General features: G+C 38.9%; 2 protein-coding genes across 2 annotated transcripts; one reads left to right on the forward strand and one right to left on the reverse strand.

The window, feature by feature from the left end:
• Positions 1-909: 909 nt before the first annotated feature.
• On the forward strand, positions 910-19,770 carry LOC134494083 (uncharacterized). Its single transcript, XM_063299047.1, has 22 exons — positions 910-1,042; positions 1,177-1,244; positions 1,674-1,766; positions 3,090-3,217; positions 5,185-5,331; positions 5,611-5,682; positions 9,089-9,256; positions 9,352-9,493; positions 9,753-9,970; positions 10,132-10,285; positions 10,713-10,921; positions 13,301-13,418; positions 14,002-14,207; positions 15,352-15,469; positions 15,555-15,721; positions 15,813-15,913; positions 15,981-16,105; positions 16,182-16,232; positions 16,336-16,721; positions 17,343-17,436; positions 17,635-17,741; positions 19,668-19,770. The coding sequence occupies exons 1-19, from the start codon at positions 1,014-1,016 to the stop codon at positions 16,566-16,568; spliced, it is 2,547 nt and encodes an 848-aa protein (XP_063155117.1). The 5' UTR covers positions 910-1,013; the 3' UTR covers positions 16,569-16,721; positions 17,343-17,436; positions 17,635-17,741; positions 19,668-19,770.
• TTC32 (tetratricopeptide repeat domain 32) lies at positions 19,586-24,155 on the reverse strand. The gene is made up of 3 exons (XM_063314898.1): positions 23,894-24,155; positions 21,533-21,699; positions 19,586-20,656 (listed from the first exon to the last, which is right to left on the reverse strand). Exons 1-3 carry the CDS (start codon positions 24,028-24,030, stop codon positions 20,529-20,531), a joined length of 432 nt encoding a protein of 143 aa, XP_063170968.1. The 5' UTR covers positions 24,031-24,155; the 3' UTR covers positions 19,586-20,528.
• Positions 24,156-27,217: the final 3,062 nt, after the last annotated feature.

Consider the following 27,217-nt stretch of genomic DNA (forward strand, 5'->3'; position numbering starts at 1 on the left):
GAAAGGCAGAAGGTATCGGTATTTACACCCTGGTTTTAATACTTTGATGCAGATGACAGGGCATTTAAGGAGACTTACCTCCTAGTATGCATATTTAGGTTTGCAGAATTACAGTGGAGCTTATTTGTTCAAACCTGAACCTCATTAAATTGAAAATAAAATTTCAGTCCAAGCCAGGTGACACGAGAACAAACTTCCTTGGAATCAGTAGGATTACTTCAGAATAAATGTTCATAGAAAAGGCTGTAACGGCTGGCTGTTTTACAACCTAATCCTTTATATATTTATCAGGAACTAAACCCTTATAAGTCATGTTGTTCCTCTCAGTATTACCAAATTTCTACTGTGTAGGCCAAGTGGAACTGCAGTACCTGGTCAGAGGCCACAGCTGACACACACACGTTTAACTCTCACAGGTGTCCTCACTGAATCTGGCCACAGCCGTGCCTTTCTTTAAGGCTCAGTGGAATGACCTGCCAACAGCTTATTCAGTTACTTTAAGAGTAACGTCATAGTGAGCCATTTAACTCATTACATTCTTGGGGTTGGGAGGATAACAAATTGATAGGCTTTAACTGTTTCATTTGGTTTGTTGGAGTGCTAAAGGCACAGGAGAGAAGGGAAGATTATCCTTGTGGAAGATAGATAAGGTAATTGATGTTTTCAAATAATAAATCTGTGATCCAAACTACAATTATGGAGTAGCTTATCAATGGGTCCGTCATGCTAGGAAGTATGCCAAGACCTTTGGTCTAAAAAGTCCACAGGAGATTCAATCCAAACAAGCAACATCTCTTTCCAATGATGAGCAAATGGCTGCTAGAACACCTGCTCCTCATTTAGAGATGTGGCAAACCATTTTTTCCTTCTTCCTGATAAAGGATACACTTTTTTTTTCTTTCTAGTTCGTCTCTTTCCCATTATCTGTTTTGTGTTAGGGAAGAGCTGTGCTGTAAAAAGAGTTTACAGTATTGAGTGTGCCATCCTTTGCTTGACTACGATCCTGTGAAAGCATGGGGACGGTAGAAAAGGTGTTATGCAGGTAAAGTGGTTTTAGCAGGAATTTTATTTTCCTTCCTTTTCTGATTTGTTCATTATATAGACATAAGCATCTTTGTGTCTGTATATGCATGTGTGGGGGATGCACACACACACGCATTCTTCTCTCTCACACAGAATGTTGCTGTTGCTTCTTTTACTGCAGTGTGGAATAGGTTGGACGCAAGAAGCAGTAAGTCCTCCAGGTTGGTGAAGTGGTGTCTGCAGCTTCCTAGTGTAATCAGGACCAGAGCTACCATTAGTCAACATGAGGCATCTGGTGGTATTCAGGGGACAGAAGTGCCAATCCTGCTCCCCAACCCCCATTTCTCCTGAGACCTTCCCCAGCTCTTCCCCTTTGTTAGAGGAGAGAACTGTGTGCTGCATGGCACATCCTGCATGTCCCAGAAGAGGCTGCAGCCCTTAGAAGCAGTGAAGAGTGCTGCTCTGTTGCCAGTGTTGGAAACAGCATTAAGCTCTCTGTCAAGTTAAGGATTTGAGGCTTAGGATGTGGCAGATCCACAGCTGCCTCAGGCAACAAAATGTTGCAGCTTTGACTTCTACTCTTTAGCAGCTGAAGAATGCTGTGACCCGATTATGACTGTTGTAACTAATCTTCCTCAACCCTTTTCTAGATTTTATAGAAAGTACCTGTTTCTCCAGCATATTTTGGATGAAGCTAGACAAGTCCTTTCTTCAGAAGAAGTTTTTCAAAATAGAAGTAATTGGTGAGCTATCCATGTGAAATGTTAAACAGAATATTGCCTCAGTCTATACTTGATCAGGCACTTAGGCACAGCTTGATCGAGAACTTAGTATTTTCAAAGTAAAGTTTTATTGAAATGAATGTTACTGTGAAAAAAGTGTTTAGCATTGCAATTCAGATAGATCAATCAATCATGATGTTAATTTGAGGAGTGTCTAGGGGATCATAGATATAGGGGAGGTGGGATAGAAATGATTTAATGCAAATACTATGACTTACCTCCTTGGGTCAGATACTGGGTCACATACATAAAGGTGGGATTTGTGTCTTGACATCACTACATGCCTACTGTCATTTTCCAGTCGCTGAGGCTGCCACAGAAACCTATATCAGATATGCCATGGGGTACAGAGCACTGGAATTAACATTGCTAATGTTCAAACTTTAAACTGGTAGTGAAAGACTTAGAATTGTAATCAGGCATCTTAAAACTTAGATTTTTTTTCCCCCGAGAACTGCTTGCCTAACACAGTGACCAAACAGCAATAAAATTGGAACTAAGGATGTTTAAATACAGGTAGTCCTCACCAACAGTAATTGGGACCAGCAACTTGGTTGCTAAGTGATGCAGTCATAAAGCAAGATGTTACCTGACTGCATTGACTTACAACAGCAATTCTGGTTACTGCTGTTAAGTGAATCCCATGTGGTCATTAAGCACAATGTCATGTGATTGCCATTTGCAACCTCCTGCTAGCTTCCCCATTGACTTTGCTTGTCACAAGCCTAGAGTGAAGGTTGCAAATGGCGATTGCATGACCATGATTCATAGTTGTGGGCTGGTTTCCAAGTGCCTGAATCATGATCATGTGACTGTGGGGACTCTGCAACAGCTGCAGCTACAAGGACTGGTCTTAAGTTCCTCACTGAGTGCCATCGTTAACTTTGAACATTGGCTGAAAGAGTGGTCATTAAGGGACAACTACTTGTAATACTTTAGGAGGGAAAAACAAAAACCAAAGCACACCCATAAGCATTGCATTTTAAGCCAGTATTTAAAGAATGTCATGAAATAGTAAGGAATAGGTGGTTCATTATTTTGAGTCATGATGGAGTTCCATAAAGCAGGTATTAGGAATCTGAGAATCTCAGTTGTTCCTGAACCTAAGTCCCAACCATTCAGTCATCAGGATCAACGGTGGGGAATATTGAGACTTAAAGTTCTGTACCACCTGAGAGCTACATTTTATTTTCTATCCATTGAAGAAAATGCTGCTGCTTGTCCTGTTGGAATGCTGGGTTAGGCTAGCTGCTGTGGTAGCTTGTCTCTTTTCTATGCCTCTAGATCCATCTGGTGTCCCATTCTTGGTCGACCAGATGTTGGGAGCTCGTTGTGGCTATACTCTGTCAAAGGATGTGTGGGGAAACCCTATCTTCCGGGCATCTTTCCTTGGCTGCCATGTTATAAATGAGGTGAGCCCAGGTAATGTTCAGTGAGGTATCATCCCCAGAACAGCAGAATAGGAAAAACTAACGCACTCTAAGCAGGACTAAATAAATAAAGCATTGGTCTGGGTGACAGATGAATATATCAAACGGCTAGTCAGAGAATATCGACCCTTTTGATCATTTTTATACAAAATTATTTTAAAGATAATCTCTCATTTTAAACTGAAGTATCTGCTTTTGACATGGGCAACATCAGGATCTCTAGCACTGAAGGGAGCTAGAAAGGTAAACATAGAGGCTGAATTTAATAGGTTTAATACAGTTAAACAGAGCTGAGACTCAACTATGTTCAACTAATGATGAGACAGAGCATTTGTGGTTTTTATTTTGGCTTTCTTACCTCCTGCTATTTTAAGAATATGAGGCCCCCTTAGTTTGTAAAACAGCAAGTGTCATGCAGAGAGACACTTGTCTTGTACCAGAGCCCAACAGAGACATGTCGATATGAAAATTAAACTAATGTCATGTTCCCCGTTTCAATGTTCTGTTAACATGTGGGGTGTGGGGTGTGTGTGATTGCAGGGAGGCCAAGAAGAGAGGATGCGGGGTGGGTGCGATCATGGGGAGGCTGTAGAAGGAGGGTGTGGAGTACGTGCTTGTGTATGTGTGATTGCAGGGAGGCTGTGGAAAGAGGGCATGGGCTATTGTCTGTGAGATCACAGGGAGGCCATGGAAAGAGAGCACACGATATGTGCATGTGTGTGTGTGATCGCAGGGAGGCCAAGGAAAGAGGGCATGGGGTAAGTGTGTGCATGTGTCATGTTCCCCGTTTCAATGTTCTGTTAACATCGTAACGTTTCACATGTCAAACCGTTTTTCCGTGTATACCCGGCTTGCTCTTTGCTGGTATTTTCCATTCGTGCGCTCTGCTTTGTTTTGGGACTTTGGAATGTATGTTTGGGTTTGCAATCCTATTCAAGGTTACTTTCCCAGGCGCGTGTAACGGTTGCTAGCACCTGGGAGGGGGTGCTTGCTGACGGGTGCTTGGGGCGGGACTGGATTGAAGGCAAGGCTTTTAAGTTTGTATTTGGCGCGCTTTTGCTCATTCTCAGCTTTCTCTGTATTTGCATACTATCCCTTTAATAAATCAGTTATCTTTAAGCCCGAGCTTGTGAGACTGAGTATTTGGGATTAGGCAACCATTACAACTAATGGTTGTGACTGATAATTTGATGATCATCTTTGTGAACTCCTACCCTAAACACAGTATGTTCTAGAGATAGGTTTGCTGATCTGGAGCAGATACATATGCTGGGGGGAAAAAAAACCAAGTGTGCCAGTGTATTATTTATGCAGAACTGCATAGAATGATTTGGGCTAATTAGGGTCTGTTGGGAGTTTCTGTTTTTATAGGATTTTAATATATTTTAAGTTGTGTTTTACTTTTTGTGCTTTAGGCACTAGTGCAAGGGGGGGGAAGCTGGGAACAGGCACAGACATAAAACATGCTTGTAAAAAGCATTGTTTGGTATGTTTTGCAAGAGAGCACAAAGCACTGTGCTCCAGTGAAGGATCAGTATCTGCTGACTGTGACAAATTTTTGTAAAGGCTGCATATCAATCCCCTCATGCATGAAGAGGCAGGCTACAATAACCTAAGCAATCTAAAATGCAGTGGGTTTGATCCAGTTAGCTACAGGAAAACTACTATTCATATAACAGAACTCCCCCTTTATGTTCCTCACTCCCAAAACTCTTTGAGCAGTTCCACAGATTTGAAGGTGGTGGGAGGCTACAATGCGAAGGTTATTTCTCTCTCTTTGGGAATGCATTTCTTTTGCTCACAAGGTAACAAGACTGTGTACAAACCAGTAAAGCTATAAAGATCTAAATGCTGGCTTTCTCAAGAACATGGTGACAGGATGCATTCCCCATTGCTAAATGCAGTGTTCCTACCAGTTACATTACAAATGCTCTTTTCAACGATTGCAGAAAGATGAAAAGTTCTCTCTCACTGTAAACATCCAAGTGTCATTATTTGAAGACCTGAGGGCAGCTACAATTTACCAGCATCCCATGCACTGCTCTTATTCCTCATGGGCTCCAAGGGAAATTCTGTGTGAAGAGAATTACATGGAGGTAAGATATGGGTCAAAATGCAATATGCCCATTAAAGAATATAGGCAATCTGTTAAAGACAAAATGAAGCCATGACAACAATGATTCACTGGCTCTATTTTTGCTGCTATTGCCTTATATCTAGTATTTGGGCAGATAGGTATTTTGTCTTTCCATTTTAAATATGAATAGGAAAATATTAGTAATTTTAATTTCACTAAAACAAGAATTAGAACAAATCTGGATTTTTTAATAACCCTGCTGGATTCTCTATTGAAAAATATCTAATTCCATTTCAAGGTGTCAGTGAAGACTGATATTCCAGGGATTTCAGAGGCTAAGACAGCAGAATGGATGTCAGCTCTACCAGAGGTACAGTAGGAATATCATTTAATTAAATACCTTTCCCACCCAGGATGACTTACGGTAATTTATAAACAAAAACAAATTGATTCATTTTAATTCCACTCAAAGGGGAGATGCAATCCCACACACCCACCCCAGTTTTGGCTAGATTAGAAGTTAGCAGTTTACTCTCAAGGGTAACGCTTGCATAGAAAAGTCTATGCTGCCCATGCTTATGGGACTCAATGATTTTTGCTGGTACTCTAAGAATTGCTACTTTTCTTTTCTTCATTTTTTTTCTTAAACTTTTTTTAATGAAAAAAAGGAAAACACAAAAGAAAAAAATGGCCAGGAAAGAGAAAAATAAACCACAAAGGGAATTCACAAGCATCATAGAATTAAATAGGTAAATTTGTTAAAGGATTTTCAGTATATAATTACTTTTACAGAACTAAATATATGACACTGTTTTAAAAGCTGTAGATCGTTGTTAAAATCCAATATATAAATGTCAACAGCAATAATCATCACAGTATAAATCATAAAATACAATTAGGAATTACAGTAATTTCTGTCCAAACAGTGAAAGTTCTTGTTTATTTAGCAGATTATTGAAAGTTAGAATATTAAGACTTTATGTTAAGAGAAACCCAAACTTCGTATATGATCCAAGCTCATATATAGAATTATCCACAAATGGCTTCCAGATAGACTTAAATTCTATTGTCAGATTTGCTTTTGAAGTACAAATTTATTTTGGACATCACAATATACTCCCACAACTTAATTATCCATTCTTCTGCAGAATCAACATTGCATACTTCGCAAAAAAAAAAAAAGCTTTGAGTATCCTTGCAGCATTTACCATGTTCAATCCTAGTTTAGTATACCTTGTGGGGGTACAAGATTAGTAATATCTACTTTTTAAAAAAGATTGGAAAGGAAAGCTTTTAGAATTTGTTTCATTCTATTATAAATCATTTCCCAAAATTGTTGAGCTTTACATCATTGCCACCAAATATGAAAAAAACAATCCCACCTGCTTATTACATTTCCAGTGATTTCTAGAAAAGGAACTCTCCACTTCAGCAATCAATGTTTGGAGCAATGCACTACTGGAAAAACATACCAGTTTTCTATAAATATGATATTCAAGATGAATTTAATGTTGTTATTCCACTGAAATTCCCATTGTGGCATATAAATAAGTATATCTGAATTCTGCCCCCATTTAATCCTATAGTCTTTAACTTGTTTGGTTTCATGTTCATATTCCATCAACTGCTTATAAATGAAACCTACCAAATGCTCCAAATTTTGTGTTATAAAGTTTTGAAATCTAATCAAGTCTTTCAGCGTTCCCCTTCTCTTTATAATCCTTTAAAAATTATACTGTTTATCTGAAGATACTGAAACCAGTCAGACCGTTCTCGCCTTTCCAAAGAGGAAGTCTCAAAAGAGTTCATCGTTTAGATACTATAAATTGGTTGGAGAACCAAGACAGGGGGAGTCAGAAATTAAATACTTATCTATATTATTTTTAGGGCTGTTTTTTCCTTTTTTTTTGTTCTTTTCTATTTTTAACAATTATAAATACAGTAATAATATAGTGGAGATTCTGCTATTAAGCTCAACAATTCATACTTTTTTTTAATATCGTGAAAACAGTTCAGTGTATTCTGCTTGATATCTCTTATTAACGTTATATTGAGTAGTAATTATATAACCTTGGTAAGGAAGGTAAGCCTTTATTAAGGTCTTTGGCCAACATCTGTACATATATATACACACACATTCTGTGTATGTATATATATATATATATATATATATATATATATATATATATATATATATATATATATACACACACATACACACACACATACACACACACATACACACACACAAATACACATAAAATACATAAAACATACATTAAAGGTGGCAATTAAAATAAGTTATATGAGTTAAAGATAGATACTTTATTTAGTCTTTTGACCATATCAAATATGAAATAAAATACAATAAAAGCCATTATAAGCATACATGTAAAAATGAATAGATACAAATAAAACTGTAATACAAATTCATATCAAACCGGCACCATCATAAAGGTATCAAAGGCATGCAGTTTTGTTGGATGGGATTTGTTTGCCTCACTCTTGTAGCAGCGAGGCAGAATTTGGCATCATTATAGGTGATGGTGCTTTTATGGTCAGCTAAAAGATAGGAGAGGTACCATTGGTCGCCGCTCCCTGGGAATTCCTTTACGAGTGGCTGAATTAATACCTCACACAAGTTCAGACCAAAATTACAATAAGCTTCATTTACTTCCATTAAAGCTTCCATTGTAAACTGATTACAAATTGCTTTGTTTTGTTCTAAGTCCAAAATTGGGCCACGCTTGTGTCTTAATACTAATTACTTCAGTGCATTAACTGTTATGCCCTTCTGTTTTTGCAAAGCTTTCTTTCTGTGATGCCAGAGAGATAAACCATCTTCTTATAAGTGCTTTGCTAGAGCCCCAAAAGGTAGACAAAGGAATATCAGAAGTGAAATTGATTTGGAAGAAGTTATTGAGTCTCTGTTGGTATCCTCTTACAGTAGTAAGAGTTTGCTAAATCTCCACTTCTTTGGTCTGGAGGTTCCTCAGTTTAATCTTAAAATTACTGGGTTATGACCTGCACGTGTAGGAGCTACAAATTCCATATCTATGAGATTAGTTAACAGTGAGTTAGAAATCCAGCACGTATCTATTTTTGAGTAAGGTTTATAAATTGAAGAATAAGTATATTTTTTCTCTGTAGGATATTTTTATCTCCACACATACTTTTCCAGAATGTGTTTGTGAGACTGTATTTAGCCCAGGAGTTCCCAGTCCAATCCTTCTACATATGTTTGGCTTGCAACTTCCATAACTGACCATGCTAACCGGAGTTTTGGGGGGTTTCAATACTAACACATTAAGTCACTAGGTGGTCAAAAGCTTACCTAGCCCAAGATATCAGGGCTAAAAAGAAGGACCTGTACAGTGCATACTAACTCCCTTTAACTCCTGTAATAGTATGTGGGAATGACCTTGGGAGACAGGAGGAAGAGCCGCAAACTAGACAATGGTCAGATAAGAGGTGGCTTAGCCCGCAGAAGCAACAGGGTGTGGCAAACATCTAAGATGGGACCCTCCCTAGTTTCTTGGATTGTAAAGGCGAGGGGAGAGAGATGTACTTTCAGACTTGCAAGACTCTGTTAATGTAACCTTACAATAAAGTTAGAGCTAGTACTTCTGGGTGGGCTGCTTGTCTGGACTACCTCACACAGCTAACAACTCCTAGGTCTTATTGAAATTGCAGAATTCTGCATGCTTGTCAAGTAACCTTTCTGCTGTTCTGCAGTTTAAAAATTCTTATTGCCCTCATCACTTTTCCCCCTCCAGGCACAAAAGGTTATGTATCAGATGTGGAAGTTGATGTTCAATTCTCCATCAGGGACAAAAACAACAGGAGTGAGTGATGCTGACAAGTTAGGCTACAGCTTCAATAATACACTGGCAAGAGTGTTCCTCCGCTCTCCATACTCCACAAGTGAAACTGAAAATACAGTGGTAAGTTGTTCCCCCCTGCCCCCAAATGGTAGACATTATAAGGTATCTCATTCTTCAGCTGGTCAAGTAAAACTTTTACCATCCATTTTTCACAGGTTAACGGGGTCACTATGAGCACAATCACCTCCAGATCAAGGTACCAACAAAGATGGCTACTTCTGCTGATTGATACCACTGTATCATGCCCAGTTGGCAAGTATTTTTCTCCTCCTATCATGAAAATTCATGGTTTATTCAGTGAGGGAAGTTATTGAATGTTCATACAACCAGAACCTTCTAGCAAGCAGTATTTTCTGCCAATTATACCTGCAAGTGCACAAGAAAGAATTTGTATGTTGAAATAATAAATCTTAAAATGAGATCCAGGTGGCTTGTGCACAGGGAGTCTGGCAAGGTGGTTCATAAATGTTAAAACATTGCCTGCTAGCAATAGTATGCAAAATCTTGATTGTTATTCAGCAATGATCTGAAACTTACAACTGCTATAAATCAACAGATGGTGCCAGCTTCACAGATGCTTCCATAATATGGACTGTACCAACTATTATCCCTAGACTGGTCCTTCAAGAATCCACTTTCACATCCCTTAATGTATCAGTGGGAGTCAATGGGGAAAAAATAGAGAACCCTGAGAAGCTCAACTACACACTGGAACGTAACATCACACATATTGGAGTAACTATCCCAATTGGAGCCCCTAGGGGCAGACTTCAGGTAAATGTAAGCTCTACTATATGTATACAGTACAGAGGGGGATATCAGGGCAAGTGTGTGATATGAAAGGTAACATATTGGAGCTCAGTGTGAACTGATTAAAACAAAACTTTTTTTAATATTCAACAACACTTAATAGATCTAGTTTGTCTTTTTCCCAGAGCACAGTATCTAATGGTGTCCATGGAGTGACCTACAGTATTGATCTATTGATGGAACATACTTGGATGGATACAGATTGGCAGCTCACCAAGTACATTGTGATTAAACCAATTACTATACCCTTCCTGCCTCGAATACCAACCGTAATCAATAGTAAGTTTGTGTGGCTACATATGGAATCAGACAGAAGGTGTCTGCTTGTTAGTCTAAAGAAGAGATGCAGTTGCTGTAATGTACACTTTGTTACCCTGTTAAACACAGATTTTGTGCTTCCCTTTAGAAATCTAGCAAAGCCATTAAAATAACTAAAGGGGTTGGTTAAATATGCAGGTCTAATCTTGACCTTAAACAAAGCATGCAGAGATCTTACAGACTTTGAGTTTCAGAATTGAAGAAAGACTAGGCTGAGTGTTGCTGGGTGCTTCTTCAGTGCATTCCAAAAAGGAGGTGGATCAGTGACAAATACTTTGTTCGGCTTTATTTTCAACAGGTAGATTATTACAAAAGCATTATTTCCAGGGAATAACCAAGTTCTTGTGTTTACAATTTTCCCAATAACAAATCCTTCTTATTTACATAGATACAATTCCAGAAACACGAATATTCGACGTATTCTTGGGGGTCTTTCTTCCTGATGTCAGTCTGGTGACTCTTACAGTAGGAGATGTGACTTTCTCTCTCAAGGAAGCAGAATCAAAAGGCTACAGGGTCTCCGATATTCCCTTCCCCAATGGAACAAGAGGTTTTGAACTGGAAGTGCCTTTTGACGACCCCAATGTCCTAAAAGAAGTAAGATGCTGTGGCAGTGTATGTGTTGGGGGGGGGGTCCTCACTTCAGATCCCCTCATTGAACTAACATAGTGAATATACTACTAACACAAAGAAGAAAGAAGCTACAAAAACATTCCATTTACTGTCTCATCTACACATCCTTGTTGCTGTGGCATAAAGATGCCCACATATAGTTTGCTGAGGACATGACCCCACCATGAAGCCTCCATATTGCCACCAGCCCACTGCTGAGTCGGACTGAAGCCAAACTGAGGTGTCTTGGCTTGAAAGTGGTGTTTCCCCTGCTATTTGGGCAGATGTTCCAGTGTTCATGGAGGAGTAGCCTTAGGAGACTGGCAGTCTGCAGGGCTCCAGTTGCTGTAGGATCACTGTAAGAATCTGACACACTTGTCCCGATAATGGTCTGACTCATGCATCAGTTGAAATGCAGAATTCAGATTTATTGAAGATGTGTACAGAACAAAGGAAAAAGCCATGACTAAAGATTCCCGCCTAAGCTACCTAATTAAAAGCAAGCAGGCAAGCCAGAATTCCCCCTCACATTCCTTCCCCCCTAGCTCCAACAGGCCTGCATGCCAAGTCCAGATGTCTTCAGTTGATACAACCTTGACTCTCATCATTAGCCCAAACACCATACTTTCACATTCCTGTTGGATCCCCCTCCCTTCTGGTGCTTGACATGCGTTGGCTCAACATGGCAGATGAACACGATCAAATGATTTATCAATTCTTTGATTGTGGATTCTGACAATCACTACTTCCCATCTAGCTGGAGGGTTCTGCCTCCATAGCCATTTTTGTTCTGACTGCCAGAGGAGCCAGACAGCTCCTGGTACAGCCTTTTTTTCCCTTTTGGAGGGGGCTTGGACATGAGGATACCAACCTTATTATAGGATCAAATGCAGGTCTGCTAGGAGATAAACATTTCCATTCCTAAGTAAAAATAACAAGTTTAGGAAGAGCAAATCTACATTTTATCGCATTAGCCCAGTGTTTCTCAACCTTGGCAACTTTGATAAGTGGACTTCAACTCTCATAATTCCCCAGCCAGCATGCATTAGCTGCATAGCCCTGTTATGATAGGATCCTGTGTAAAGGGTAGAAGATAAGCCTGGGTAATAGGAGCCAAAATAGTTACTTCAATTGACCATTACCAGATTTGGTGATTACCAAATTAAGTTGGATAAAGGTTTAAACACACACATGCCCAACACTGTGGATGGCTGTTTTGCAGTATCAGAAAAAGCACAGGGGAGAAGGGAAATGCTACTATCAGTATAAATGAGGGCCTCAGTTGTGTACAAATGCCTCTAAAAGATAGGTAAGGTGGCAGGAAAGAAGGCCCTTCTCCAAACTCACTGGCCAGGAAGGTAACCTTCATCTACAGCAAGTTGTAATTCTTTTTCTCCATGTCCCCTGGTATTAGTAGACCAAATATTATAGACCTGCCTTTTCCCCATCCTGGATAAGGAGAAACAATTACTGCTGTGCAAGTAATTTGTATTACTTTCTATGAGAGCAGCAACAGCTCCATTGTCAGGGCAATGAAAGGCTGTGGTGGCAGCACTTTTTGTACTATGACATACTTTCTTCCCCTCTCAAGGATGGGAGGAACGCATATTACCATTGCTGCATGGATATGCCCTAAGTCTGCTTATATGTACATTTACTGGAGGAAGATAGAGGTGAAAATTTGCCTCTATAAAAAAGTTTTCTGTCTTTAATTGGCATGTAGTAAATATGTACAACTGTAGCAAATAGGTATGCACTTCTCTGCTTTGACCACTCAAGATGGTACTGGATTGGGAACAGTAGGAGACTCTTGTATTTATTAGATAAAAGGCAGTGCTCTGTCTTGAGTTGGGCATCTCATGGCCTCTGAGATGCATAGATAAATATGCCACACCAAAATCATGCTGTTGGAGTTCAGAAGCCAACTGGCCTAATTATGGCAGGTGGTAATGATGATGATTTTACAAAATTAAGGAAAGGAACAGGGATGGGAGGCAAACCACTTCTGTTTCCACCCTTGAAGTGCCACATAAATTGTCTCCAAATCAACCTTTTCATTTTCTGGTTAAATTGAGGCCCAAGCCTTGAAGGTTGCCCACTCTTGGCTTTCCTGACGTGCGTTGTGTAATGCTGAATTATTTTTCGAAAGGCTTCTGTTTCTGTACTTCTAAATAAAAATCCCAAGGGTTTTTTTACTTCTCACCTAAAATGAAGAAGAGATTCCAGTAGAGAGTTGCTCAAACCCTCACTTGCTTCATGATTTAATGTACATGCATTCAAAAAGAATTTTGTCCTAAACATGATTTCTGTTAAAGGGGTGCTGCCAAAAACTATTGGACTTCATGGTTTAATTTGTTGTTTAAGTATGTGAACAGAAATGAAACTAGATATCACCTCCAAGTAATCTACACTCTGAACGTGGGTCTTGAGGAGAAGCTGTATCGCCATCCTGCAGACATTGAATGTGTATTGGCAGATATTCGTAAGTTATCTGACAGTATTGACCCAACAGTGATTTGTTAGATAGCTTAACTTTTAGGCACAATGGACAGAAGGCTCTTTCAGGAATTAAACCATTGGGAGCAATGAAGTCTGTACGGAGACCATCTGAATAGCTTGAGAACATGAAAAATTTGCCTAACTTTGTCCTAAACTTCATTTTGCTTTGAAATGACAAGCAAACGACAACTTAACTGCAGTTGTTAGGCAGAACCCTCAAACCGTACAATAGCAGTCTCAGGTGCTATGATGTTCTATCACTCTCAGAACTGCAGTGCTTGGCCTACCTCTAATTTTCTGCTATGTACAGTAGGTGTCTTCATTTTTGTCTCTGGTTATTTAGTTGTGGTGGTGCTTGTTGTTCCAGTACAATGGAATGCTCAGTCATGAGCTAAACCATCAACTACAGGCCAAAGTACTCCACAATTTTATCAGCCTGCCAGTTATGGAACTCCAATACAGCCATCTTTTTAGACATAAACTTTTTAAAAAATCTGTTAAAGGGACATTTTTTTGTAGAAGTTACTTTAATGTGACTTATTTAATTTTCTTATTTTATCCTACAGAATTACCAGAAGGCATTGGATACTGCGACAAAGAGAATATATATTTAGCTGTTACAATTGCAGGCCTGTTTCAGTACTGGAGCCTTTGTGTAGGCAATACCCCTTTGAATCAGAGCACTGCCCATACAAATGGGTATTTTATCACTACAAATGATACTCATCTAGTATTGCAAGTGCCTCTCTTTGCTCCTGGGATGATCTATGAGGTATATATTACAAGTGAGCCCTGCTAGGTGGCAGCACCTAGTTTGCTTTGCTCATCTCAAAAACCTAAGCAGGGTTGGACATGGTCAGCATTGGGATGGGAAACCATCAGAAAATGACAGAAAAGTAAAAACAAAAAATCCTAGAAGGAAAAGGAAATCACTTCTACACTGTTGCCAAGAAAACTACACGGATATGTCCAGCTTGATTCACAGGAGACTGTTTCTTACACATCAGAACCGCCATGGTTCCTCAGTGGGCAAGTTAGAGAACTGAATCTAGTAAACTAACCAGGATGGTTAATATACAAGAAAAGGTTTTCTTTTATAAACCACTCTTCCATTTCTTCCTCACCATTGTGAGACGTGAGCTTTCTTTAAGTAAATGCCTGGGCCAAGATGTAAAACAGAGTGTAATATTTCTAGTGTCACCCAACTGCAGAAAAATGAGTTGATCATAAGGGTTTCAGTTGGTTATATCTATGTCAACTTGCATTTTAATAAACTTGAGTGGAAAACACTTGCACCATACACATCCACAGAGGCACAATGTTTAAAGCATTCTTTCCCGTTAATGGACATTCCCATTAATGAAATGCATGCTGTCTGAAAGTGCCCCCATAATTAGCAGCCAAGTTGGATGGATTCTTTAAAACCTTAACACAAATTGGATACTACAAGCTAAGAATAATTCAAAAACTGTCTATTTGTTTTCCAAAGAAATGGCTGTGCCTGAAATCAGGAAAGGGAGAGCTTTGGGCCAGAGCGGGGGTGATGGCTATTTTAGCAAAAAGAAGATTGGAAATAGATATGTTAAGCCACTACAAAGCAAAATTTAATCATTTCTATTTTTAAAGCCTCTGGCCTTTCCCCCTCCCCACCCCCAAGCCAAAAAGAGTCAGTCCCATCTAGCTGGTGACAATATTTTTATTTATCAAATTTGTTTGCTACCCCAACTCCCAACAACATCATTGCATTGCTAGACAAGTGTTTTCCCCTAAAGTGAAATGAATGAAATGAAATGCAGCCCTTGGCCAAGAAAACGTTGCTCATGTCTGTCTTAAATAGTCAGCCATTTGGTACACTTAAGCAATTTCAAAGCAAACATTATCCTTAAAATACGCTTCTTGCTTTTTTTTTTTTTAAGGAAGTGTCCTTTGAGAGAATCCAAGCTAGATTTGATCTAGTCTTGAAGAAAATGGTCACTCTAGAGACCCTGAATACCTTTTCCATTAGGTGCAATTTTCATTCCTCAGAATTCATAGGTAAGGTCTACTCTCAGCTGAGAATACAGCCTCTGTAAGGGAGATGTTCTGTCATCTAATTCATTGCCTTTTTCCATTTTTCCAGTGTGCTATCCTAATGGAACTGTAATCGTATTGGCTCACATGAAGACAGTTCCATCCATTGACATGGGCAAAACAAGACTGAAGAATAATATCTGTAGGCCTCAAAAGCACACAAAGGACCAAGCTTTATTTCAGTTTCAAGTGTCTACTTGTGGCACTTCCCTAAAGGTACAGAACTGAGAAAAGGCTGCCCAGAAAGAAATAGGAGTGGTCTTTTCATCAAATATATTAGGTTTGATAATATCTTTCTCTGGTACAGTTTGATGATGATCACCTTATTTATGAAAATGAAATATCCTTTGAAAAAGAAACCCTTCCAATACGGAATCCACCAATTATCACAAGGGATCCAGAATACAGGTAAAAATAACTAGATCACGGCTGATTTCATTTACGTTCAGGAGTTTAAAAAATATTTTTATTGCAGGCTGACTATCTTGTGCTACTATCCGATCAAAGAGACCCTGATGCAAAGTGCTGTGTTCTACGGCTCCTCATCTAGAACATTACCTTTTGGTTCTGGCACAATGATGTCTTGGCCTAATAAGGAAGGTAGGCAATTTTCTTAAATGTGCGGCTTATAAATATGTGATTGCAGTTATGACAGCCATTATAATTTGTCCCATAGGCCTTATAAGAGCAAGGCAAGTTCTGAATATCCAAGCAAATATGTTCAAAGGTAAGAGTCTCCTAAAGGTAAGTGAAAATCATGGATAAGCCTAAAACTGAATATGCATTGTTCCAAAAATCTATCACTGCTCTCCCTTTTTTCCTCTTCCCAGATGAATCCTTCACGGAAGCTTATAAGTATCATTCACTAGTTATCAAGCGTTCATGGGAACCTCTGTTTTTTGAAGTAGAATTAAAGGATGAAGCTCCTAATGTTGAACTATTTTTGGAAAACTGCTGGATGGCGCAATCTGAAGACATCAACAGCATTCCTCAGTGGAACTTCATCGTAAATGGGCAAGTAGCACCCCAGAATTATTTGCAATTATTTTGGTTAAATCTATAGACTAACAGGGTTTTTCTCACCCTACCAAATAGATGTGAAAACAAAAGCTATGGATCTGTAATCTTCTCTCCAGTAATGACAAGCAATCGAATAAAACACCCTAATCACTTCAAAAGGGTGAGGATACAGCATCTGACTCTTCCTCTGACAGAGGTACAGTATTACTGATCTGACTGTTTAAAACATGAACCAAATCACACGATGGGACCGACCTCCAGAGTTGAAGTAATCAGTGTGCAGTGCTCTGAGTGTTAAATATCTATAGAAGAAATTAAACTGCTTCATTTTAAAGACACTAAGCAGTCCTAAATGTTAATACAAAGTGAAAAGTATTTATTATATGTGGTACAAATAAGATACTAATGTTCAATGAAAACAGTGAAATTGATGGAGGGGTTAGGTCTGTTTTTTTAAAAGGTCAGTATAAATGTCATACAACTGAAGCCCTAGCCTAACATCATGTGGAAATGTCTAAGTACAATATCTTTCTCTGGTCATCTACGTGCTAATTGATGTCACCAGCTCTTTTGCTTTTAAGCAGCAAAATGCTGGCATTTCGTATGTTGCTATTCTAAATATTCAGAGGAAAATGTGGATAAAATCCAAGCTATTCTAGCTTTTCTTCTTGAAGGTATTTCTTAATGCATCAGTTATATAGAAGATAAGAGCAATTGGAATTCAGCTTGCTAAGCTTTGGGGCATATTCCCATAACATTATAGGACTTCTGACAAAGGTTCTGTTCCTTAGTTATCTTCTTTTCAACCCCGTTTTAGGTATATTTGCACTGCACAGCAACAACTGGCACTTGCTTTCATGTGCCTAGTGGTGGACTTCCCTGTAAACCGTGTCCTCCTGGAAAAACATTTGGTAGGTTTTCCAGTGAAAGCTGGAGAGATGCTACCCGTTAATAGAATGGATACTAATATATTGTGAGGTAATTTGTCTTGTCCCATCTCAGGCAAAATCATTTAAAATATTAAGAGGGCAACGAGCTCTCTTTAAAGTTCCTCCTCAGTACCTGTTTATTCAATGAATCGTTAACTAATACTTCTTACAATGCTTCAGGTCAGGATTCTGAAATTTACCCTAATCATCATGGTTATGTAGTAGCTGGACCAGTCTCTATCCTTCAGCATGAGCAATTTAAGGAAATGGACACCAAAGGAAATAAGGTAGGTTTGGAGGCTGAAAAAACTTGTAAGAATTGATGGGAATGATAGATGGAATCAAGACTGCTAGACTAGACTATCACTGTTGTAGTTAGTATGATAATGCTGCAATGATTATTTATTATTCAAATTTAATTACCGCCCATCTCCCCCAAAAGAGGGACTCTTGTGTTATACATTATACATGCATTTAAGTATTCTTAATTCTATACGTGACTGTGGGGCAATCTTATTCTTAAGGAGAGGCATACCATTAATAATAAGCCATGATTTAGGGGCTGAATAAATCATGTTAGTACAAAATTCAAATTTTGGAGGGAATCCAAAAAATCTCAAAAGCTTTCAAAAACCCTATCAAGGTTTTTCCCTGTGTCCAAAGAAATTAAAATTGATGCATTCTATCTGAGTTGGAGCAATAACATCAGTTAAAAATCTGATATTGTCAGAAACCTCAGGATCCTTAGCTGGAACAACACCCTGAAACCTATGGCCAAAGTAACTTTTAAAGTCTTAGCTTGCACATTTATCAAGGAAATAGGTAATTAATTAGACTACGGTGTGGAATTCTGTTCAGGAATAAATGCAATATTTGCCCCATTAAAACTAGGCAAAATTAAACTAAAACCAAAAGGCAGGGAATTTATGGAAGTTTTACCATACACTTTTAGTAAAACAAGAAATAGAAAACCAGTGTACTTTTTACACCAATCGACTAAAAAAGCATCAGGGCCAGGCATCTTCCTTGCTTTTGTAGATTTAATTGTAGTGCCAATTTCATCAAGCGACAAAAGTAACATAAAATTAGTAATCTTACCCTGTGATAAATTTGGTATAACTCCCTTTCTCTTTAAAAAAAACAAAAAACCTCATTTTTTGTTGGTGAAGAACTATTATATAATTTAGGTTCTTCCCAATATTATTTCCTTATTCCAATATGTATATGTGTATTGGGAGTGTCAAAATATGTTTCACACTATATTATGTAGAAATATAATTTGTTTTATGTAATTTTTAAAAATCAGTGTTGGAAGCTTCAAGCTTATTAAGTTCATATTTAATAGAATCCAAAGGTTGATGTCGGTCTGGAAATTGATGTATTGCATAAAGAAGTAATTCTTTAACTTTCTCCTTTATAGATGTAACTTTAGTCAATTATTGTCTTTTTTTAATATGAAGCAATGCTATAATCTGATTTTGAGTAAATGTTTTAATAGTGTCCCACACAAAAACTATAACATAACCAAGTCCCTCTTAATACCAAGAACAATCCACCATTCTGTTTAATAAAATATTATTCAGAAAATGGATTCAATCAAGGACAATTTAAAGAATGTATATAGATGCTTATCAAATAAAGCACTAGCTTCATAGGAGGATGGCCCAAAACTGTAACACCTTTGGTATCCCATGGTTAGTTTGGGGTATCAGAGAATGAGGTATCAGGGAATAATCTAGTCAAAGGCCATTTCTACTGCAAATGACTTGACATTCTTTACAACCCTTACTTGATGTGGCAGAGGTAGCACCATCTTTACATCCCCAGATCACTTCTGCAACTTTGCTTGTACTTCTCAGCCCCTGTCCCTACTCTACCTCAGGAGGTTTCCCCAGGAAAATGGGGAGGCAGAGGATATCTTGCTTAGAGCTTGCTTTAAAATGAATGCCAGCGCTGGCAAAGTTTTTAAGCCTGCGGCTTACAAGCAGCATTTGAAGGGCAGCACTTCTGTTAAAATAGAATTTAATGAATTTAATGAATTAAAAGTTGCAAACTGGTGATTAATCAATCTGTATAGCCATACATTAATCACTGAGTTTGGTGAAATAAAACTTGCACAAGGACAAATGTGTATAGTACATTCATTTATTTACCTTACAAGCATTGGCATCTATAATGAACTAACTGTATATTCCTTTTTTGTTTTTTTACAGATGTAACCATACCGTTTTATTTACCATAGCCAGCTTTACTTGGGATTGTTAAAATATGTTTCACATTTAACTCCCTAATAATAAAAGTTTCGTTAATTAAAAACAGAAGATACACATTTTTGAGTTGGTCATATTTGAGATTTAAAATCTGCTACTAAAAGGTTTTCAAGATTATCTTTCAAAAAAGTTTAATTTTTCATTGAACTATTGGGATTACATAAAGAAATACACAATATTTCATTGCACCACATATGGTAAGCTCTAATAATTAGAGTTGGGTGCGTAAAAACTTGCTGAGTGTCAAAATACTTATCTGCCCAGGGCAACCCAAGTTACATAGTCTGTGATTTCTCAGCCTAATTTCAATTATGAGGATAGAATGAGAATACCAGTCCATAGTGAGAGTAGAAATAACCAAAACTTGACATATTGCAGATTATTTTGAAGCCAATCAATACTACCAGACTTTATGGAGAATCACCAATGTTAACATGTAGAAGTTCTGCACTAATTCATGCCTTTGATATTGCTTATTAATGCAGTGTAATATTATTCTACTGAGGAAGTAGCTGTTTATCAAGCAAATTTGTTTTATATACCTTGCCAGGTATACATAGGGGCCAAACTAGTTTACAGAATAAATAAATCTTTATATAATAAAAATCAACCATTTCAGGACAGTTATCATATCAGTGCTGTAAGGAGTCATGCCAATTGTTTGATATATTAGGGATGACATCATATAGAAAGTGATCTATTCAAAACTGACAAGTAACACCCCTAACCCCACCCCCCAGGAAATTTACATCTTTATTTTCCAAATATTCCAATCTCAAAACCTGTTTCTTCTATCACAAGACTTTAATAACCTCTTCTTAACTTGTCTTCTTTGTCAAGGAGAGTCTGCCTTAAACTCAAAGAAGCATCTTCAAATTTAGGATTTAGCTCTAACACCTTCCTGAAATCCTTCAAGGCCTCATCAAAGACTCCTGCATATGAGAGAGAAACAAGGGATGCTTTCATCTTATTTTATATATAAAAAGAGTAAGAGTCTTTTATATTACTAAATTATTAAACTATTCAAGCTAAAATACTCTACGTTTATTAAAAAGTAGGCCCCACTGAGCAAAGCACAACTTCTGATTAAACATTGCAATGAACTGAGTCCTGATTTTTCTCTGTCTCCAGCAATTTTGCTGAAAAATGGATCACATTATTGAAATTACAGCACAACAATGTGCATGCTTTTCTAACACATAAAATAATTATGAAATCTACATTTCTTTTAACATAAAGATTATGTTATACGAATGACAGATAGAAGCAGTTCCCCCCTTCCATCTATTTTAATGTACATATCTTACATTAACTGAAGCGCAGTGCAACCACCTTCTCAATCACCTTCCCCAAAATGGGGAGGTTAGATACTGGATGGAAATTGTGGGGTCCAGCAAAAGCTTCTTGAGGAAGGGGTGGACCAAAGCCTCCATTACTGTACAAATCTCTGAAATGCTCCTTCCAGCATTCCCTCATTTCAGTTTCATCCCAAATAAGTTCACTTGATTTATCTTTTATTTCCATTCCATTTTATTTCCATTTGTTGTGGTTATTTTTAAGTATATTGTAAACCACTGAGATATTTTTGGGAAGCATTATTTAAATGTTTTAATATATAAATAAAAGAGTTATATGAACAACTACTCAAGAACTTCCCTGTAATCTTAACATGGCTCTCAAAAAATGAAATAGGTTTCCTGAAAGGAATGCATTTGCAAGGCTCTATTAAAGATAAACTAGTCAAAGCAATTACAAAGCAATTATAGCAATGCAATATTTAAATATTGAATAAAAGCTTACGTGCATACCTAGCCTATATAGTATTAATCCTCTGTTATAATAAGGGATCTCAAAATCTGGCTGAGCTTCTATAGCTGATGTATAATCATCCATAGCTTCATAAAATTCAACTCTCAAATACTTAATTTGTCCTCTGTTGTTAAGTGCTGTTGCCAGATCATGGCAGAGATGTTTGCTTAAAGGAAAAAAAAAGAGGCTTTATTATAATTTCTTCATTTATAAATTTTTGTATTACCATAGAAAGCTACTATAATATGAAATGCTCATTGAGATAAAATGAAACAACGTCCCGAGGTAACTCCTAGTTAGTGGGATTTGGGCTTGCAAGGCAGCCTCTAGATTAGAGATCCTAGCTGGTGTAGAATAGTGTGAGCATGCTTGGGATAAACCGGGCTTTGGTTATATGTGTGGCATCCTGGCCAGAACGTGCTGTCGTTAACAGATATTGTCCATACCATTAGCACGCTGCATGTAGCACAATACAGCCACCACCGTTACCTTGTCTACTCTTCATCTTACCAAAAAGCTTTGTATGGAAGCCTTGTTTGATCAAAATCATGAGAAGTGACAGGGGTTCCTATATAACAACCCACTGGGTGATGATCATGGCATTAAATAGATTCAGCTTTGTACCTTTTTTTAATCTCCTGCTTTTAATTTCTTTGGCTATTTCTTACTCCGTTTCTGCAATTTAGGTAACATTGGTTACCCCAAAAAGAGAATAGTGTGCTGTGATAAAGTCAAGGTAGGTAGGTGGAGGGAGAGGGATGGACAGAGGGTCTAAGAGAGCCAGTTCGGTCTAGTGGTTAAGACACCAGGCGTCCAGGAGTCTGAGTTCTAGTCCCGCCTTGGGCATGAAAGCCGGCTGGGTGATCTTGGGCCAGTCACACTCTCTCAGCCCAACCCACCTCACAGGGTTGTTGTTGTGGGGAAAAAACAGGAGGCAGGAGTATTAGGTATGTTCACTACCGTGAGGATTTTTTTTAATTTACACACATACACGTATAAAATATAATAATAATATATGTAAAATAAAAGGCAATCCAAAGAAGGCAATGTATCCAAAAAATGTGTGTGTGTGTGTATCATTCATTCATTTGGGTATATATATTTTTGGAGGTAAAAATGTGAACAAGTTGTAAGTATCTAGCTTACAGCAGTCAGCCTGCCAGTTCAGGAATTTCTTTCCCAATACAGTTGATCAAGTGAAGATTTGAATTTGCCAGAAAACTTTAAGTAATCAAATTGTGACAATTTCACAGGCCATGAAAAGTTTATCGAAACCTGGGATAAACTTTAAGTTTATCCAAGTTTAAATCCAAGTTTAGACTTTGTAAAGGATCTAAATCTGTCAATCCATTTTCATAAATGTAATCCACATTCTTTACTTTTCAGCAGCAGCCTCACATACAGCAATAGGGAAAAAAACGAATGCCAGGCTTGGTATTCCGTTCTATCCTATTTCAGTGCCTGAGGCTGCTGCTGAACCCTACAGATGAGAGATCCCAAAATTCTCCTAGTTTTCTTCCTGAAACTAATGTAACAATATACAGTATGGGATGTTTTTATCTTTTATGTATCACCAAGTATTGTTAATTTAAAAGGGCTTTTGGGCTTAGGGTTGCTCAAAATGAAGTTAACAAAAAAGAAAAATTTTGTACTCTGAAAAGATGCTACCAGACGACTCCTGGTTTGGGTCTAAACTGCAATTACACGGCTCTCCTACGATTCCTCAGCCAGCCAGGATGGCTGTGACGAGGACTGGCGGGAACGCAACCTAACTGGGGGAAGCAGATGGGGAAAGAAAGGCTGCAAAGCATTACTGAGCACCGTTGCCTTTTGGTTCTGCGCCCTCTCCCCCCATCTCTACGTTCATCGATCTCGACCAAGTGAGGGTTGCCCTTCCGGTGTGCAAAAGCTCACGCCACTATCTTCGCCTTTTAAAATATTGCTGTTTTGCTTCCTCAGCTCCCCCTTTATAAATGCCCCTCCCATTCTGACAAAGGACCAGGCTCCAATTATCCTACTTCGGACACGTTGGAGTATGTGAAGACCCAGCTTCCTGGAGAAGGCTGTAATGCTGGGAAAGGTAGAAGAAAAGAGGACAACCAGCAGCGAGAGGGATGGACTCAAGTTACAGGGGCGATGAGCGCGCCGTTGGGAGACTTGAAAGGACAAGTAATAGATCGATCTTCTCCTGGCGATCTTTCCATGTGGCCCACCTATCGCTAGGAGTAGAGACCGTGAGGGCACATAATCATTCTGGCAAGCAGAAGAGCTCAAAGCAGTTCGGTAAGACAGCGACCGCAGCCCCGCCCCGTCATTGGTTCAGACGACGACCCCACAGGCGCGTCCCGGCACGCAATCACCTCATGCCGGAGCTTGCGCAGTAATGAATGTATTGGCTGTAGAGGTCTTCCGCCCTGTCATGCCGCCGCCCTTCGAACTGCGCGTGGGCGGCAGATAGCAAGCCCTCGGCGGCTTCGCCCGTCGAGTCTCGACCCATGATTTTTCTTTGACGGCGATCGGGAAGCGTGCCGATCCCTCCGCAGCTGTCTGCACCTGCGCCTCCGTCCTTGTCGCTAGCCAGACCTAACGTGTGAGTAGAGACAACTGGCTTGCACGGCCATTCCACCTACAGTCCTGGGCAGCCCTGCCTGCCGTAACGAAGACACGTGACGACAGCAAGCTCCGGCCGATAGATTTATTCAGAGGTGGGTTTATGAGTCATTCAACGAGCGGCCGGGCTGGAAACGAGGCAACGCGGATCGCTCCGCACAAGCACGAGGCTTCTTGAGGGCAGCAGCCTGTACATCTTGGCTGTGGTGTGTGGAGGAAAACCAAACCAACGGCGGGCTGAAAGGGTGGTGATTTGGGGAGAAAAGGAACAGATTGAATATGCTCATCATGCTAGTCGCTTGGCCGGTGGTGTGTGAGTTGTCGTTTGCTTAGTTCGGAGAAATGTTATCCGCCTTTTTCTCGGTTAAGAAGGTTGAGACCAAAAGCTCTTTCCCGCCGCCCGTTTTGCTGAAAAGAATTTGGGAACGACCTTGGTTTGCCAGGAAAGGGTTGATCATCCCGCTTGTGATAGACTTCGCATAGTATTGGCCATGTTCACACAATATGCTTAACTCTAACTCTAGGTTTATGAAACATAATAGACCATAACATGCAACAACGTTATCAGTTGGTTTATTTGCTTTTTCACGATAGTAACAAATGATAACTTCAGTTAGCTGTTGTTAACAGTGTTGGCATTTAAAGTGTAAAAAGCATAATGAATGAAATGCAAGGAACTGTTTTTACATTAGTATAAAAAGCACTGATTTCAATATTCATGATTTCTGTATTTGCTTAGCAAAACCTTTCAGGCCTTTCTGCCTGGAAGACTTCTTGAAGAGATTTATCCAGTTTGATGTCCTCTAAATATTTTAGATAACTTGAATAATCTCTGATGATTGGCTCTGCAGTATGGGCTAAGTCCATTAAATTGCTTAATTTTTTTTTAATTTTTACAAAATAAAAATTTAGTATTAATACAGAGCTAATGAGAAAAATAACCCAAGACAGAAAAGTTTCTCTTGAGTCAACCTCAATTCCTGGTGACTTCTTAGCAGATTTCTTGGTAGCAATACAGGAGTGGTTTGCCATTATCTTCTGTCATATTTTTTGACTTCTCAGCCTAGTCTACAGCCCTAAGATTCTCTGGAGATATTCCCATCCTACTTCGCTTCCAAGTCTAAACAAGCTCAACCTGATATTGCTATCAGCTAAGGCACACACAAGAAAGGAATATTAATTGAATTATGCAAACATACTGAGCTTGCCGATCGGAAGGTCGGCGGTTCAAATCCGCGTGACGGGGTGAGCTCCCGTTGCTAGTCCCAGCTCCTGCCAACCTAGCAGTTTGAAAACATGCAAATGTGAGTAGATTAATAGGTAATGCTTCGGCGGGCAGATAACGGCGTTCCGTGTAGTCATGCTGGCCACATGACCACGGAAGTGTCTACGGACAAACGCCGGCTCTTCGGCTTTGAAACGGAGATGAGCACCGCCCCCTAGAGTCGGACACGACTGGACTTAATGTCAAGGGAAACCTTTACCTTTAAGGCACACACAAGAAAGGAATATTAATTGAATTATGCAAACATACATACGTTTACCAATATATGTGATGAGAAAAGACATTTTACAAATATAAGCATCCATGTGTAGTATTTATATTCAAAATCAATTAAATGTGTACATATGACAGTAATCTCTTAGGGAAAGCATTATTAATAATGTAACCAAATTTGACAAACTACTTTTCATTACAGATTTTTTTTCCAAATTTCTTTTTTGTTTTAATTTTTCAGCCTAGCAATTTCCCACATTTTTAAATATTAGTGAAAGATGAACTTTGGCTGGTCAGAGCAGTAACAAACTCAGCAGCTATCAGTAAAAACTGAATTACCATATACTGAATTATGATACATCAATGTAAATGTGTTATTCAAAACATTCAACAGATTTTTAATTAAATAACATTTGTTAGTTGAAAAAGGTGCTACCAGACTTTTGATTTTTTTCCACCATAGATTAAGTTGGCTCTCTTTCTACAATATCAAAAATACCTACAGGAGTGTGTAATCTTAGGGGTATCAGTTTGATAAGTATGATTGTTATTCATTAGTGGGTTTTCGATAAAACTTAGAAAGACTTTGAAGATCTTTTTTGGTGACATCTGGTCATTTACTACCTATTTATATTAGTCTTAAATCTTGTTGATATTCAAGCATACTGATTTCAGTCAGTTTATTATGTTGATTTATTGAATTGTAGTGGGATTTTTTATTTTTAGTCCTTTAGAATTACAGGTAGTCCTTGCTTACCAACAGTAATTGGGACTGGGAACTCCATTGCTAAGTGGTGCAGTTGTAAGGCACAACATCACGTGACCGTGCTAACTTATGGCTATTCTAGCAGCCCTAGTTGCCATCGTTAGGTGACTCCTGTGTGGTGGAACTGTCCCATGGTCATGTGATCGCCATTTGCAACCTCCTGCCAGCTTCCCCATTGACTTTGCTTGTCAGAAGCCAGCAGTGAAGTCCTATTTGAACAACCAATTGTTCAGCAATGTTTTGAAGTTACAATGGTGCTGAATGAGGGGGACTTATGACAGGTCCTTGTAGTTGCAGTCATTGCAGCGTTTTGTCCTGTTCAGACCATGCACCGAACTGGTTCTCAATAAAACTCTTTATTAAGAACTATTTACAATTAATAAGTCCTTAAATAAGGAAACTGAAATAATCAAGGCTAAATAACATAGCTAGGCAGCACTCAATACTGTCTGAAAAGACAACTGGATTCAGTGGGAACTTGGCACTGGAGACAGATCTCGAACCGGAATCAATGTGGAACAACACGACATGGAATGGCAGGCTCAATAGGTCTGGATGCAATGCTGTGATCAACCAACAGGAATACGCTAAATCTTGGACACAAAATTCAAACTCGGAACCTGACTGGACTCGACTGAAATCGCTGGACTAGACTGGATTCACTGGACAGGAGACCTGGAACAAGTCTTAGAATTCAGGATTCAGCTTGACTTGGCTGGAAACCCCAGACTGGACTGGATTCACTGGGCAGGAGACTGGAAACTAGGCTTGGAACTCGGAATACTACTTGACTCGGCTGAAGGCCCCGGG

This window comes from Candoia aspera, chromosome 1, assembly GCF_035149785.1.
Source record: "Candoia aspera isolate rCanAsp1 chromosome 1, rCanAsp1.hap2, whole genome shotgun sequence".
Lineage (NCBI taxonomy): Eukaryota > Metazoa > Chordata > Lepidosauria > Squamata > Boidae > Candoia > Candoia aspera.